The 16929-nt window shown below is 46.7% G+C and overlaps 2 protein-coding genes across 2 annotated transcripts in view; both read left to right on the forward strand.

The window, feature by feature from the left end:
* Window positions 1-16929, forward strand: part of MYO10 (myosin X) — a 267318-nt gene that overhangs the window by 25747 nt on the left and 224642 nt on the right. The gene's annotated exons all lie outside the window — the stretch shown is intronic.
* Window positions 8005-8444, forward strand: LOC101146854 (small ribosomal subunit protein eS26-like). The gene has a single exon (XM_063700838.1). The coding sequence runs from the start codon at window positions 8059-8061 to the stop codon at window positions 8353-8355; it is 297 nt and encodes a 98-aa protein (XP_063556908.1). The 5' UTR covers window positions 8005-8058; the 3' UTR covers window positions 8356-8444.

A 16929-nucleotide genomic window follows, 5' to 3' on the forward strand; every position in this document is an offset into this window, starting at 1 on the left:
TCCCGCAGGGTCGCTAGGGAATGAAATGGTGAATGCATTAAAAATGCTTAGAGGAGTGATGGATGCCTAGTGAGCACTGAAAAAGCATTAGGTAGTTTAGTTTCTATTACTAGTTTTTACTAATTATAATAAAATATCTGAGAGCCCCTTTAGTGTAGGACATTGTTATAGGTATTTTCACATCATTTTCACGTGGTCCTTCCAACTCTATGAAGAACAAATTATGATTCCCATTTTATAGATGTCACACTATGGAATAAAGGGCAGAAGACCTGGGTGGATCTCTGACCTGGTCATTTGTCAGCTGTGCAAACTTGGGCAAGTCAGTCTTTCTGGACTCAACTCAAATTTCCTGGATGTAAACAGGGAAAAAAGAAACAAAAACAAAAACGAACTGGATTGTTTCAGGATTTTCAGCTCTGATTTTTAAAAATTTTATTTTTTAAGGTGAGATTCATATAACAAAATTAACCTTTTCTAAATGTACAATTCAGTAGCAGCCAGTGCATCTACATTGTTGTGAAACTATCACCTCTAATTTCAGAACAATTTCAGTACCCCTAAATAAAACCCATACCTGTTGTCTTAGTCCATTTTTGTTGATATAAAGGAATACCTGAGGCTGAGTAATTTATAAGAAAAAGAAGTCTATTTGGCTCATGGTTCTGTGGCTGTATAAGAAGCATGGCACCAGTATCTGCTTCTGGTGAGGCCTCAGGAAGCTTCCACTCAGAGCAAAAGCCAAAGAGGAGTCTCCGTATGCAGATCACACGGTGAGAGAGGAAGCAATAGAGAGGGGAGAGTGCCAGGCTCTTTTCAACAACCAGTTCTCATAGGAACTAAGAGTGAGAATTCACTCTTCTCTGTAAGAATGAGTTCCTGCAAGCTATTCATGAGGGATCTGCCCCCACGATCATGAACACTTCCCACCAGGCCCGCCTCCATCACTGGGGATCAGATGTCAACATGCGACTTGGTAGGGCTAAACAAATCATGTCTGATGTGGTTTGGCTGTGTCCCAACCCAAATCTCATCTTGAATTGTAGCTCCCATAATCCCCATGTGTCGTTGGAGGGACCCAGTGGGAGGTAATTGAATCATGGGGGCAGGGTTTTTCTGTGCTGTTCTCGCGATAGTGATGGTAAATAAGTCTCACAAGATCTGATGTTTTTTTTTTTTTTTTTTTTTTTTTTTTTTTTTTTTTGAGATGGAGTTTTGCTCTGTTGGCTGGGCTGGAGTGCAGTGATGTGATCTCAGCTCACTGCAACCTCCGTCTCCTGGGTTCAAGCGATTCTGCTGCCTCAGCCTCCTGAGTTCTGGGATTACAGGCGCGCACCACCACAGCTGGCTAATTTTTTGTATTTTTAGTAGAGGCAAGGTTTCACCATGTGGTCAGGCTGGTCTCGAACTCCTGACCTCGTGATCCGCCCACCTCGGCCTCCCAAAGTTCTGGGATTACGGGCGAGAGCCACCGTGCCTGGCCAATCTGATGGTTTTATAAAGGGCAGTTCCCCTGGACATGCCCTCTTGCCTGCCACCATGTAAGACATGCCTTTGCACCTCCTTCACCTTCTGCCATGATTGTGAGGCCTCTCCACCCATGTGGAACTGTGAGTCCATTAAACCTCTTTTTCTTTATAAATTACCCAGTCTCAGGTATTTCTTCATAGCAGTATGAAAATGGACTAATACAATGTCCAAGACATAGCACCTGTTCAGCAGGCACTCCTTATTCTCCCTTCTTCCCAGCCCCTGACAACCTCCAATTTGCTTTCTGTCTCTATGGAATTATCTGTTCTGGATATTTCACGTAAATGTAGTCACACAGTAGGTGACCTTTTGTGTTTGGCTGCTTTCACTGGGCATAATGTCTTCAAGATTCATCTATGTTGTAGCATGCATCAGTACATTCCGATATTCCAGTGTTGGCTCTGTTTTATATGAGTAAATGTGTGTAAAATGCATTGTAACAAATATGGTTATATACTTATTTATCATATCTATCTATATATAATGTGTATGTTTCAATATTTATGTTGATTTCTATTGGCAAGAAGGCCCATATTTAAAGAGATTGGATTGGATCTGTTTTTATTAGTGTCATGGCATATTTCCCAAAGGCCCCACTTTGTACCTCTGTTTTTAATTGGTTTGCCTAACAAATTTATTTTATTTTATTTCATTTTTTCGAGACAGAGTCTTGCTGGCTGGAGTGCAGTGGCATGATCTCGGCCCACTGTAACCTTCACCTCCCGGGTTCAAGTGATTCTCCTGCCTCAGCCTCCTGAGTAGCTGGGATTACAGGCGTGTGCCATCACACCCAGCTAATTTTTGTATTTTTAGTAGAGACCAGGTTTCACCATATTGGCCAGGGTGCTCTTGAACTCCTGACCTCAAGTGATCCATCCACCTTGGCCTCCCAAAGTGCTGGGATTACAGGTGTGAGCCACTGTGCCCAGCCTATTATATTTTGAGCAAGAGTCTCAGTCTGTCACCCAGGCTGGATGGAGTGCAGTGGCACAATCTTGGCTCACTGCAACCTTTGTCTCTGGGTTCAAGGGATTCTCGTGCCTCAGCCTCCCGAGTAGCTGGAATTAGAGGCATATGCCACCACACCCAGCTGATGTTTGTATTTTTAGGAGAGACAGGGTTTTGCCATGTTGGCCAGGCTGGTCCCAAACTCCTGACCTCGAGTGATCCACCTGCCTTGGCCTCCCAAAGTGTTGGGATTACAGGCGTGAGCCACCGAGCCTGGCCATGTTTGCCTTAGTTTTAAGTGATCATCAAATGTTTTGCTTTTTTAATAAAAGAGAGGTAAAGATAAATTTTTATATTACATTTTCCAGTAAAGTTGAAAGCTCAGAAAAAGGAAACCATGTGAATGTATCCTTTACCCACCCTCATTTCCTTCTCAGCAGCTGCTCTCTGGAAATGCCAAAGCATAGATTTCTTATGTTTTCTATGATAGTTATATTTAAAAACCAAACCATAAATACAGTTTGCTTGCCCTTTTCCCACAGTGAGTTGTGTATTCTGTGGGTAGTTTCTTAAAGAGGAAGTATATGTCTCCTTATGTAAATCCTGTAATGAAAAATATTTTTTAATATTGTCTGCATAATCCTTTCGGACATTGTTAGTGCCCAGGCTCATTTCAGGATGGATGAAATTGTCCTTTTGTGTAACCTTTTTTTTTTCTTTTTTTCAATAAATCACTCTAAAGGAAAATGCAATCTCCCGTGACCTGTTGATCAGCAGGCTTGGTGATCAGTGGGGACTTTTAGTCTTTTCCATAGCGTTGGATGCCTTCTCCTTGGGTCTTCTGAGTCTGTTGTGCTGAAACCATTATTTTTGGTTTCCTTTGTTGGCTCATTCTCTGCCTCCCATTTCAGAGGCAGTGTAGTATAATTACAAGAGCATGTGCCCTGGAATTACTTCTGTTTTGAATCCTGGCTCCAACATTTAATAAATAAAAGTTAACAAAGAGGCAAGTAAAGAAACAGGATATAAAATGTTTCAAGTGGCTACCAGAAATGGCGATGTTTTTGTGGGTTCCTGAATATAGATGCTTTTCTTTCTTTCTTTCTTTTCTTTTTTTTGAGATGGAGTCTCATTCTGTCGCCCAGGCTGGAGTGCAGTGGCATGTTCTTGGCTCACTGCAACCTCCACCTTCCGGGTTCAAGTGATTCTCCTGCCTCAGCTTCCCGAGTAGCTGGGACTATAGGCGTGTGCCATCATGCCTGGCTAATTTTTTTGTATTTTTAGTAGAGACGGGGTTTCATCGTGTTAGCCAGGATGGTCTCGATCTCCTACCTCAGGTGATCCACCCGCCTCGGCCTCCCAAAGTGCTCGGATTACAGGCGTGAGCCACCGTGCCCGGCCAGATACTTTTCTTTCTTCTCCACATTAGCCAAGGGGCTTGAGAGGCAAGGGGATGGGTCAGGAGACATTACTGCAGAAGGGTAACTTCTGGCACTTCTTGGATGTGGGGGATGAAAGTGTTGAGACTGTCCTTTTTGGCCAACCTAGTGATTGCAGTGACCTTCGAGATAGGCATAGAGGAGGAGGAAGTTTGGAGAGATGATGATGCTAAAGTGGTTTTGGCCATGCTGGCTTCTGACATCCAGCCCTTGGTAGTTAATGATTTAAAGTTGTTTCCAGGTGGGATGTTCCTGGGCCTGAAGAAGCAGTAGCTCTCCTCTCTCTAGAGCAGGGGTTTCTCAACAGGGCGATTTTGCCTCCAGGGGACGTTTGGCAATATTTACAGATATTTTTGCTTGTGACAACTAGGAGCAGGGTTATCTAGGGAGTAGAAGCCAGGAATGATGCTAAACTTCCTACCATGCTCAGGACACGGTTATGTAGCCCCAAGTGTCAGTGGTGTTGCTGCTGAGAATAGTGCTTTAGACCCTTGAGCTGAAGGACTCAAATTCTTTTCATCCTAGGAGCGACCCATTGGCTCCTCATTCCAGGGTGTGGTGTTGAGGAATGGGGGGTCCATTCTGGACCCTACCCCTGGCACCTACCAGGTGCACCCTAAAGTCTGCTAGTGGCATGGGGACTGGGATAGCAGGCGTCCTGCCAGGCAGGAGTTGCCTTCAGGGCCTGTTAAGGGATATGGGGTATGTGTGACACTGTTGTCACTTTTTTGTGAAAATGCCAAGTGTAAGAAATCTCTGTTGCATTTGACAGGTGTTGCAGTTGAGGATGTATCCATTCTAATCTGTGAGTGCTTTTCTTTCTCTTTTTCTTTTTTTCAACTTGCCATGGAAGATAGGGAACAGGAAATTGGACTTAGCAATTACTGAGTGGTTGTCCCTACTCAGATGTCACCTTATTAACAAGCTGCTCTAACTCCTTAAGTTCTCACCCTTGACACACACATTGTTCATGTGTGAAGACGCTACCCACCCACTCCTGATCTTTGCAATCAGGAGTTAAATTTCTTACTTTTACTGGTGGCAGGGAATTTATTTGTTAAAGCAAACAAAAGAAGATCGCTTGGTGTCACTGGGTCGTTGAGAGCCACAACATGTATTTGGAAGTGAGTTGCATCCAAGGTACCCATCTTTTTCTTTGGCAGACTCTGGAATGGAACTTTGTCGTTTTGCAGCACTCATCATCGGTCAGTGGAGGTCTGAGATGGACTCATTGCCCTGGCTGGCCGGCTGGCTGGTGGCTGTTCTGCAGGACGGGAGGGTGAGTGTCAGGGAGGTGGCTTTGATTGCAGGGAGACCTACTAGCCTTAGGGTTGGGAGAATATTCCTTTTGTTGCTCCTTCCCTCCAGCTGTCCCCCTGCCCTCTCTTCTGTTGAGAGCAGTGGACTCTGAGTGTAAGGGCACACTCAGACACAGTAAGGGCTCAAGGTCGGTGAGGGAGATTGTTGTCCTCAGAAGATATTAATAACAGTGAGCTTTGCAGAATGAGCCCAGACAAGGATGGGAGGTTGAGTCTTTGTGGAATACCGAGTCCATTCTTGGAGGTGCTTTCCTTCAGAGGCTTGGGAAGCCACCTGTGTGCTGGGTAGCTTACAGATCGCCATACCATCTCTAGAACAAGGGATGCAGTGTGCCCTCCGCATCAAGCGAGATTTGCTGCCTGATGTTCGGTGTGTTACATATGCAAGACTCACTGAGTAGAGGCACTGGGTTGTTCTGAAGTAGTTTGTGCTTTGGGTGATTTAGTCCCAGTATTAAACTCAGCAATCTGAGCTCTGAGGATGTAGAGGAATAAGTAAACTGAGTTTCTTCTACTGAACTTTCACAACACACTTTTTTTTTGAGATGGAGTCTTGCTCTGTCGCCCAGGCTGGAGTGCAGTGGTGCTATCTCGGCTCACTGCAAGGTCCGCCTCCTGGGTTCACGCCATTCTCTTGCCTCAGGCTCCCGAGTAGCTGGGACTACAGGTGCCCGCTACCACGCCCGGCTAATTTTTTGAATTTTTAGTAGAGACGGGGTTTCACCGTGTTAGCCAGGATGGTCTCGATCTCCTGACCTCGTGATCTGCCCGCCTCGGCCTCCCAAAGTGCTGGGATTACAGGTGTGAGCCACGGTGCCCAGCCTCACAACACACTGCTGACACCAGATGTTGTGGGGTGAGGGGTTCCCCAGACACCAGGCAAGCAATCAGTTCTGCAGCAGACACCAGCTGGGCGTCCCCTCATTCAGTTCAGTTCTGACCCTGTCTACCCGGCATCAGACCCCACAGGTTGAGGGCTCAGTCCTGTAAGTCTGCTCCCCATTTTTTATGACAGTCACAAGCCTCAGGTTGCTGCACCTGTGCTTCTGATCAGCAGCCTGTACCTCAGGGTTCCCTTGATCTTCTCCTGGGTTTCAGTTAATTTGCTGGAGCAGCTCACAGAACTCAAGGGAACACTGGCTTACGTTTACTGGCTAGTGGTAAAGGATATCACAGAGGTTACCCAGACCACTAGATGAAGAGGCGCATAGGGCTAGGTGTGTGGGAAGGGTCTGGGAGCTTCTGTGCTCTCCCTAGGTGTGCCACCCTCCACAAACCCCCATGTGTCCAGCTGTCCGGAAGCTCTGTCCTTTTGGGTTTTTATAGAAGCTTTATGATGCCACCATGACTGATTCTTTCACTGGTTACTGGTCAACCTTCAGCCCCTCTCCTTTCCCTGCCTTGGTCTTTCCTGTGAGCAGCCCCCATCCTGAAACCACCTAGGGGCTACCAGCCACCAGTCAACTCATGGCATACAAGACACACTTTGAAGATTGCAAGGATCTTAGAGTTGGATGTCAGAGGACAACGACGCTGACCAAATCTGTATTTCACAATACCCCACAACCCAGCCTGTCATTTTCAAATACTTCAGCTCATGGAACGCAGGTCCTCACTCCCATCTAAGCCCGTAATCTCTCTTTGTATTTTATGTGCACTTCTTATGTCATTCCTCTCTGTACTTTATTATGGCCACTTTCTGTTATTTACAAGGTTTTTCTCTGATTAAACTGTTTGAGAGCAGGCTGGCTTCTATTCCTTTTTCAGGCTGTTGAGCAGTTCTCTATGCCAGGTGCTAGGCTGGACTATTTTCTAATATTTGTTCCCTTATTTAACCTCTTAGCTGCTTTGTGAACTGACGCTTATTATCTGCATTTGTAAAATATTAATAGGAAACTGGCTTATGAAAGCCAATCAGTAAAGCTATTTCAAAAAGAGGAGAAAAACTGAACCCGTTTACCACCTGTTAGCTCTGGGACCGTGGGCAAGTTCTTTATCTGCTCCATGCCTCGTTTCCCATGTCTGTAAGATGGGAGCATTATTATTATTATTATTTTTGAAATGGAGTCTTGCTCTGTCGCCAGGCTGGAGTGCAATGGCACGATCTCAGCTCGCTGCAACCTCCGCCTCCCGGGTTCAAGTGATTCTCCTGCCTCAGCCTCCCGAGTTGCTAGGATTACAGGCATGCGCTACCACGCCCAGCTAATTTATGTATTTTTAGTAGAGACAGGGTTTCACCATGTTGGTCAGGCTGGTCTTCAACTCCTGACCTCATGATCCGCCCGCCTTGGCCTCCCAAAGTGCTGGGATTACAGGCGTGAGCCATCGCGCCTGGTAGGGAGTGTTATTAGTTACTCACTCACAGGGTGTTTTAAGAATTAAGCAAGTTAGTGCGTGTGAAGCGTTTAGGACAGAGGCCTGCACATGGTCAATGTGTCAGCTGTTAGGATTATTCTCCAAGGTTATGAGGCATTGGGAGATCAGAGCCTGGTCTGGATTCAGAAGCCCATGTCCTTGCCATTGAATTCCATGTCCTTCTGGGCTCTGGCACTGTGCCTTGTCAGCCACGAGGGCTAAATAAATATTTGTAGCATGAATAAATGCATTTGAAATTTTTGATGGTGGTTGTTCTCCAGGTGAAATGAATTTACTTAAAAGATGGCCCTGGGCGCGGTGGCTCACGCCTGTAATCCCAGCACTTTGGGACGCCAAGGCGGGTGGATCACCTGAGGTCAGGAGTTTGAGACAAGCTTGACTGAAACCACATCTCCACTAAAAATACAAAAAATTAGCCGGGCCTCTCTCCGGTCCGTGCTTCCAAGATGACAAAGAAAAGAAGGAACAATGGTTGTGCCAAAAAGGGCCGCGGCCACATGCAGCCTATTCGCTGCACTAACTGTGCCCGATGCGTGCCCAAGGACAAGGCCATCAAGAAATTCGTCATTCGAAACATAGTGGAGGCCGCAGCAGTCAGGGACATTTCTGAAGCGAGCGTCGATGCCTATGTGCTTCCCAAGCTGTATGTGAAGTTACATTACTGTCTGAGTTGTGCAATTCACAGTAAAGTAGTCAGGAATCGATCTCATGAAGCCTGCAAGGACCGAACACCCCCACCCTGATTTAGACCTGCGGGTGCTGCCCCATGTCCCCCACCAAAGCCCATGTAAGGAGCTGAGTTCTTAAAGACTGAAGACAGACTATTCTCTGGAGAAAAATAAAATGGAAATTGTACTTAAAAAAAAAAATAAGCCAGGCCTGGTGGTGGGCACCTGTAATCCCAAGTACTTGGGAGGCTGAGGCAGGAGAATCGCTTGAATCCGAGAGGTGGAGGTTGCAGTGAGCCCATATTGATTGCGCCTCTGCATTCCACCCTGGAAAATCCGTCTCAAAACAAGTTTAAAAAAATAAAAAATAAAATAAAAGGTAAGAACATAACATGGGGTGCATGAAAGAAGCAGAACGCTATGTTAGACTTCTGGAAAATACTTTTGTGTACCTTAGCCTGGGCTGAAAAAGCAAACAGCTTCTCAAAATCAGTCATTTTAAATGAACTCATTTCTGTGTGGAAAATATGGCTTCATGATGGTCTGGCTCTAGAACGTGCCAGGGAACCAAGCAGTTAGGGGTGGGAATGGGAATTTCTATTGCCCTCTCTGCATCTAGAAAATGACAGGGCACTCTGCACTGGGGTAGCACAGAGGGCAAGGCTGTGAGTGAATCAGGTGCCTGGTACTCATTGTAGGGAAGTCTAAAAGATGGCGGGTGTCAGTAGGTAGTTTAGGATTTTGATGTATTTTTAGGGTGTGGGTATCACTTTTATTATTGGTTTCTATAAATGGGAACTGTAGAATCTGTAAAAGGAGTCTTCTCACCTATTTAAATGCCGTAGAGGTAAGCTTGGGGAAGTGAGTTGGACGCGAAAGGTGAAGGTCATTGTTAATAGGGCAGGGCTGGTAAGAGACAAATACGCTCTTCTGGCAAAGTTTCCAGATGGGTGGAGTTTATACTGAAGTTCACCAGGTTCTTGGGTTGTTGGAAATCCTCCTTCCTGCCTTCTTTGCTGGGCACCACATTGTGTGCTGGGATGGAGAGTAGAACCAGCACGGGTGGTCTGGCAGGGAGGGCTGGCACCTGGGGACAAAGGTACATGCAGCAAGCTGACTGACGGAGGAGGGGCGCCCAGCAGGCCAGCGAGGGCCTCTGAGTGGAGGTAATGTATGTGAATGCCGAAGCCAGAGGATGCATTGGTGTTGTTGGCAAAGCAACAGGCTGGGGTGAGAATGAGCTCAGCCTGGGTGAGAGCTGAGAAGAGTCTCGGGAGAGGGGGGCTGAGACAACGCTGGAGGGGCAGGCAGGAGCCAGATCATGCACAGTCTACAGGCTGCTCCGGAGGGATTTTGTTAGAATAAAAAAGATTTTAAGCAAGGGGCCAGGCGTGGTGGCTCATGCCAACACTTTGGGAGGCTGAGGTGGGTGGATCACCTCAGGTCAGGAGTTCGAGACCAGCCTGGCCAACATGGTGAAACCTCGTCTCTACTAAAAATATAAAAATTAGCTAGGTGTGATGGTGGGTGCCTGTAATCCCAGCTACTCGGGAGGCTGAGGCAGGAGAATTGTTTGAACCCACGAGGAGAAGGTTGCAATGAGCCGAGGTGGCACCATTGCACTCCAGCCTGGGCGACAGAGCAAGACTCTGTCTCAAAAAAAAAAAACAACAAGATTTAGGGAGGTGTGTACTTTTGGGAGGATCATGCTGGTTGCTAGTTGGCATAGAATGAAGAGGGATGGGGTGGGTTTGGGGGACTAGGGAGGGGAATTGGACCTGGGAGGTGGTGAGAACAGATGGCCTGGCTGCTCTATCCAATTGTCACCGGATGGATCGGTCCCCCATCTTTTGAAAAGCTAATCTGCTTCTTGAAAGCTGCTCACCTCCCTGCCGGGTGGTGGTGGGAATTTACACGTTTTTCTGCAGTCAGTCTTCAGACCTGTCACATTCTAGGCTCCAGGGTAGTTTTTTTCTCTGTTCAGGCACACTACAGTGGCTAACCTCTAGCCCCTGCAAACTCTAATTAAAAACACATTTGCCTTAGACCAGTGTTTCTACATCTGCAAAACTCCTCTCTTTCCATGATCATGTTGAAATTATCTGAGCATGGTTGGGAGGCAGAGAGGGCAGTTTTTAGGTGAAAGCACATATTTTTCTGCTATTTGGTATATAATTAATTGTCTAGTTTTATTTGTCTTAACTCTGAATGACCAATAACTTAAATAAGGAACCGACCTTTGCAATTCAGTGTTCAAGAATTTAGAAAACATTGCTGTTGAAATTGCTGTGAGTTTTGTACTTTAGGAAACAGATGTGTTTTTCCTCCTTCTCTTGATAAAAGATATCGCGGGGCAATTTTTATACTAAGTTTCCCAGAGCTGTTTAAATCTTTTTTTTTTTTTTTTTTTTTTTTTTTTGAGACAGCATCTTGCTGTGTTGCCCAGGCTGGAGCGCAGTGCCGTGATCTCTGCTCACTGCAACCTCTGCCTCCTGGGTTCAAGCAATTCTCCTGCCTCAGCCTCCCAAGTAGCTGGGATTACAGGCACCCACCACCGCTCTTGGCTAATTTTTGTATTTTTAGTAGAGTTGGGGTTTCACCATGTTGGCCAGGTTGGCCCTGAACTCTTGACATCAGGTGATCCACCTGCCTTGACCTCCCAAAGTGCTGGGATTACAGGCGACAGCCACTGCACCTGGCTTAAATTATTTTATACACTGGACCTGCACAATTTACATTCTTGTAGCAATTCTGATTTATCACATTGTTTTTTGTTTTTTGTTTTTTTTTTTTGAAACTGAGTTTCGCTCTTGTTGCCCAGGCCTGCTGTGGCATGATCTCGGCTTAAGCTCTGCCTCCCAGGTTCACGCGATTCTCCTGCCTCAGCCTCCTGAGTAGCTGGGATTACAGGCACCCGCCACAACGCCCTGCTAATTTTTTGTATGTTTAGTAGAGACGGGGGTTTCACCATGTTGGGCAAGCTGGTCTCGAACTCCTGACCTCAGGTGATCTGCCCGCCTCCACCTCCCGAAGTGCTGGGATTACAGGCATGAGTCATCGCGCCCAGCCACATTCTTTTATTATTTCAGAAGTAGGGAAAAATATTTTTCTGCTTGTCTCCTCAGGTGAATGTTGAAGTAAAGTAGATTAGGATGAGGCAGGTTGGTTGTTGTCACTGGGGAGTTTTGTACATTGTTTCCTAAAATGAGGAAAAGCAAACATAATGAAAACATTGCATTTGTGTCTGTTATCTTTGCTCACACGCTAGCACTTTTTTTTTTTTTTTTTGAGACAGAGTCTGGTTCTGTCACCCAGGCTGGAGTGCAGCAGCATGATCTCGGCTCACTGCAACCTCTGCCTCCTGGGCTCAAGTGATTCTCCTGCCTCAGCCTCCCAAGCAGCTGGGATTACAGGCACCCACCACCACGCCCAGCTAATTTTTGTATTTTTAGTAGAGACGGGGTTTCACCATGTTGGCCAGGCTGGTCTCGAACTCCTGACCTCATGTGTTCTGCCCACCTCAGCCTCCCAAAGTGCTGGGATTACAGACGTGAGCCACCATGTACTTTTGCGTACTGAATTACATCTCTAGATTTTAGCATCTAGAACTGGTCTGTCCAGTGCTTTAGCCACTATCACTTTGTGATATTTGGGCACTTGTAGTATGGCTGTTCCAAGTTGAGATGTGCAGGAAGCATACAACACACATCAGAATTTGACAATGGGGCCAGGCGTGGTGGCTCACACCTGTAATCCCAGCACTTTGAGAGGCTGAGGTGGGTGGATCACCTGAGGTCAGGAGTTCGAGACCAGCCTGGCCAACATGGTGAAACCCCGTTTCTACTAAAGATACAAAATTAACTGGGTGTGGCGGGCCCCTGTAATCCCACCTATTCGGGATGCTGAGGCAGGAGAATCGCTTGAACCCTGGAGGCGGAGGTTGCAGTGAACTGAGATCACGCCACTGCACTCCAGCCTGGGCAATAAGAGTGAAACTCTGTCTCAAAAAAAAAAAAAAAAAGAAAGAAATTTGAGAATGGGTATGGAAAAAAGAATGCCAGTTAGCTCATTGATGTGTTTTTTTATGATGACGTTTTGAAACGGTAATACTTTGGATCTCTGGGTTAAAAAACAGAATATTAAAAGTAATCTTACCTGTTTCTTTGTAGTTTTTTTTAATGTGATTATTAGAAAATTTAAAATTACATATGTGGCTTGCCTTATTTCTGCCCAGCAACTCTGGTTGAAAGACGCTGACCTGGGGGCTTCCGAAAGCTTTATCCCTGGGGCCCTGTGAGCTGCTTGTGGTCATTCTCGCTGCTTTTCCCCAAGTAGAACTGTCCATACTTGGTCCAGCTGCTGGGACCCTCCTACCTGCCAGCACTGCTTATCTCCCAGCCTGGGGTTGATGACAGCAAGAGGGCAGCACGCAGGCCTGCAGACCAGCTCTTTCTTAGAACAAAAGAGTTCAAGGAGTTCTTGAGATGATTAGGGTCCGCAGAGTTTGAGTAACACTCTTGAAATGCTCAAAAGCAGTTGGTTGGCGAGAATGGTTCTGAATTCTGCTAGCCACTTAGGCAGTGTTTGCTGTTGCTACTTTTTCTAGGATACTCTTGCATTTTAAACAAACCTCTTGGAGGGGTTTCAACCCTTTTGGCTCTGCCCCCCTACAATCACGCTAGATCTTGTAGCCCATGACGGCACACCCGCAGGGAGAGCTGTCAGGGTAGCCTGTAAATGGAGGCCGTGGAGATAAGTGGATGTTGCACTAGATTTTCAGGGTCTGTTGACAAACCTCTCTGGCATTTGCACAGAGAACGAAGAGTTTAGACTGTGGGACTCAGGAGGCCTTCCAGTTTGCTGGTGTTGGTGAGAGAGAGCAGCACATCTGCATTCTGTAGAAGTCTGCAAGGAAGATTTATTGCCCTTTGAAAAGCCAAGGTATGCGCTTCAACACAGATTTTTACATGGGTTCATCTAGGGATGCTTGTTTCAAACACCAGTAGGGCATACGTCTTTGCATAGGTCTTGGATGTCTTGGACTAGGATGCTGTGGTATTTTATTGGAGTATCTGTGGTGGCGTTGCAGAGTTTCTGAATCATGCTGATAAAGGACTTTTTTTTTTTTTTTTTTTTTTTTTACGAAGTGTAAATTTCAGGCGATATTTATTTAGCAAGCCAGTTTTGTTATGTATACTTTTGTGGGAACTTCTAAAATAATTTTTAAATGGTATCTTTTAAAATGACTGGTCTTTCAACTAAACAGTTTCAAAACAAATACTTGAATTGCAGTGAGCATTAATTATTGGAATAAATCATAGCCACAGAGGTGTATATACCAGCATTTTGTAGTAGATTACTCAGGAGCAATGCGTTGTTTCCTTGACAGAAAATTTATATGATTTCCTTCTTTCCTTCCTTCCTTCCTTCCTTCCTGCCTGCCTTCTTCCTTCTGCCTTCCCGTCCTCCCTCCCTCCTTTCTTTTCCTTCTCTCTCTCTCCCTTCTCCTCCCTTCCTTCCTTTGTTCGGAGCTAATGCAAGATTTTTTTGGAGGCAGACCAGGTTTGAGAATCACCGAATTGATGAATCCACAGACAAGAGGTGGGGAAGGCACCCTTGTGTTTTTGGTAACCACCCGGAAGGCCCTGACCTCACCCTCTGGAGCACTGGCTCAGTGCAGGAGTGCCCTGCCACCCCACTGCACCCCAGAATTCTGGGGGGGCTGCTAAGATCCAGCTCCTGTCATTCCACTTCTGCACAGCTGGATTGGTGCCTGGGTACTGTCTGATTCTGCTGTAAAGACAGGGGTGTGAGCCTCCTTTCTAGACCATTTCTTTCCTTTTTCTTTTTTTTGAGATGGAGCCTTGCTTTGTTGCCCAGGCTGGAGCGCAGTGGCACGATCTTGGCTCACTGCAGCCTCTGCCTCCTGGGTTCAAGCAGTTCTGCCTCAGCCTCCTGTGTAGGTGTGATTACAGGCATGTGCTACCATGCCCAGCTAATTTTTGTATTTTTAGTAGAGACAGGATTTCACCGTGTTGGCCAGGCTGGTCTCCAACTCCTGACCTCCGTTGATCCACCCACCTAGGCCTCCCAAAGTGCTGGGATTACAGGCATGAGCCACCGTGCCTGGCCAAGACCATTTCTTTAAATATAGAGATAAGGTCTCACAATATTGTCCAGGCTGGTCTTGAATTCCTGGGCTTAAGCGATCCTCCCACCCCTGCCTCCCAAACTGCTGGGATTACAGGCTTGAGCCATATCACCTAAACACCTGAGAGCTTATTGGGAGCTTGCCTGGCTACTGCTGATTGTGGCTTCTGAGTCCTCAGATTACTCTGCTTGTAGTTTCCTTCCTTCCATGAGGCTTAAGAAGGAGAGAAGGACTCCATTTTTCAGAGAACAGAGGCGAGGCCAGGAGTGTTGAGGCGGAGAGGGCAGGAGCTGGGGCTGTCATCTGCAGTCCGGTTGAAGAGCAGCATGCTGGCTTCCCAGGGGAGCTCCTGCCCTGCTCCTCCCTGCCCCCACCCTGCTGTGCGGCAGGGCCCCCCTTGCATTAAGGCTTTACCACTGGGGGTTTTGCAAGTTTATTGCACGCATGTCCTTGCTTCTAGCCAGGAGTTTGGCTTTTTACCAGGTGGCGTAGTGTGTGTGTGTGTGTGTGTGTGTGTGTGTGTGTGTATGTGTGTGTGTGTATGTGTGTTGTGGTGTTGGGGAGGGGGCGGCTTACATCATGGCCAGAGTGTTTGGGAAGGATGGATGGGGTGGGAGGGAGACGAATGGATGGGGATGCTGGAATCCACCCCTAGGAAATTCCTTTGGGTGTCTCAGTGTCCTGCTGGGGAAGGAGCTCTTGCTGGGTTGAGCCTGTTTGGTGTTCTTACCATTGGTCCTCAGGAGGCGAGAGGCTTCCTGGGAACGAGATAGGGGAAGCAGAGGGCCTTTGTTCTGGTCTAGATGGGGCGTGTCATCCAGGGGTAGTGGAGAAGCTGATGAGGAGCCAATAGGAACTAGGAGGAACTTTCCTTCCTTGGCTTCGGGCCTCAGAGCCTCCGGTGAGCTGCCTCACCAGGACATGGCTGTATTTGATGGAGAGACCTCAGACGTCAGCCTCCTGGGTTCGGCCCATTCTCCATTCACTGCAGCAGGGTCTTCACTGCAGCCCCCCTGCCACTACTTTGTCCCACCCCTTGATTCCCCTGAGGGAGATCTTGGGAATTTCCAAATTTTGAGTGACTGAAGGCCTTTCAAACTGAGAAAGAATTAAAAATGGATCCTTCAAAATGACTTGTCTACTGTGTGGTTCTTTTAAAACATAATTTGAAAAGAGTATATTGCATTGTAAAACAGTAATTTTGCCCACATTTTATTGGTAAGGGTGGAGGTGATTTTAGTCCTTAGTGGTTTGTAGAGCTTGGCGGGTTAGTCTGAGACTGTTTTTTCTTGTGCTGGACAAAGGTGAATGTCTTCATTGTTTCATTGTGTAGAGCTGTTAATAGTTTATGGAGGGTGATTAAGTAGCGCTGCATAAGCCAATTTACAGTGTGTCTTAGTCTACACTGGCACTTGGCTAATTTGCAGAAAATTGGACCTTTCAGCATGGGGCTTCCTCCCTCTACTCCGTGGGGGCTTCTCCTATTCATCCCTCAGCAGTCTGGCTTCCCCTCCGACACCGCAGGCTCCAGTCCTCTGTGTATCCCCACATTAGTCCTCATGGTATCAAGTTTCAATGATCGGTTTGCACTTCATCCCCATTGGACTGCAGGCATCTGGGAATGAGGCGTGTCCCTTACTAATCTTTGCGCTGGTTCTCTGGCACAGTATCTGTGTTGTTAAATGCGTCAGTGGCCACCTCTGCTTTCCATGAAGCATTTCTGATTATCCACTCACCTTCTTTCTCAGAGTTAGCCTCTTTAATCCCCACAGTTCCTGGGAGGTAGATTGTATTTGCTTTTCCTCTTCTTTCGATGAGGAAATGAAGGCCCATGGAGGTTCATTTGTCCAAGGCCACATCGCTAACATGTGGTAAAGCCAGGGTTCCTGTCCAGGCGGTTTGGCCCCCTGGATAGAGCCATTATCAAAAACCACTATCCTTCGGTCTAGCCAGGAAAAAAAACTTCAGACAGCCCACAGAGGAGGGATGTTTCACAGAATACCTGACCAGCATTTCTCAAAACTGTCAAGGCTATCAAAGAAGGAGCATGACGATTACATACAATGTCCCAGAAGGGGTCCTGGGACGGAAAAAGGACATTGGGTGGAAACTGGAGAACTCTGAATGAAGTGTGGCATTGAGTTCATGGTAAGGTGCCAATGTCGGTTCCTTAGTGTGATAAATGTCCACATTATGTAAGATATGAGAACAGGAACCAGAGTGAGAGGTGTACAGGGACTCCCTGTATTATCTTTGCAACTTGTCTGGAAAATCTAAAACTATTCTAAAATGAAAAGTTTACTTAACAACTTAATGACAATGCCACCACTAAGCCCACTGCACTCCACTGCCTGGGTGGCTTGTCGTACACTCTGGGTACCCTCACTCCTCGCTGCCTGGTGCCCACCCACTGCTGGGGAGAGGCTGTGTCCTTGGAGAAGAGTCCCCTCCAATTTCAGCACATATCAGTGATGGAGCGATATAACTAGGGCTAGTCA

This window comes from Gorilla gorilla, chromosome 19 (assembly GCF_029281585.2).
Source record: "Gorilla gorilla gorilla isolate KB3781 chromosome 19, NHGRI_mGorGor1-v2.1_pri, whole genome shotgun sequence".
NCBI lineage: Eukaryota > Metazoa > Chordata > Mammalia > Primates > Hominidae > Gorilla > Gorilla gorilla.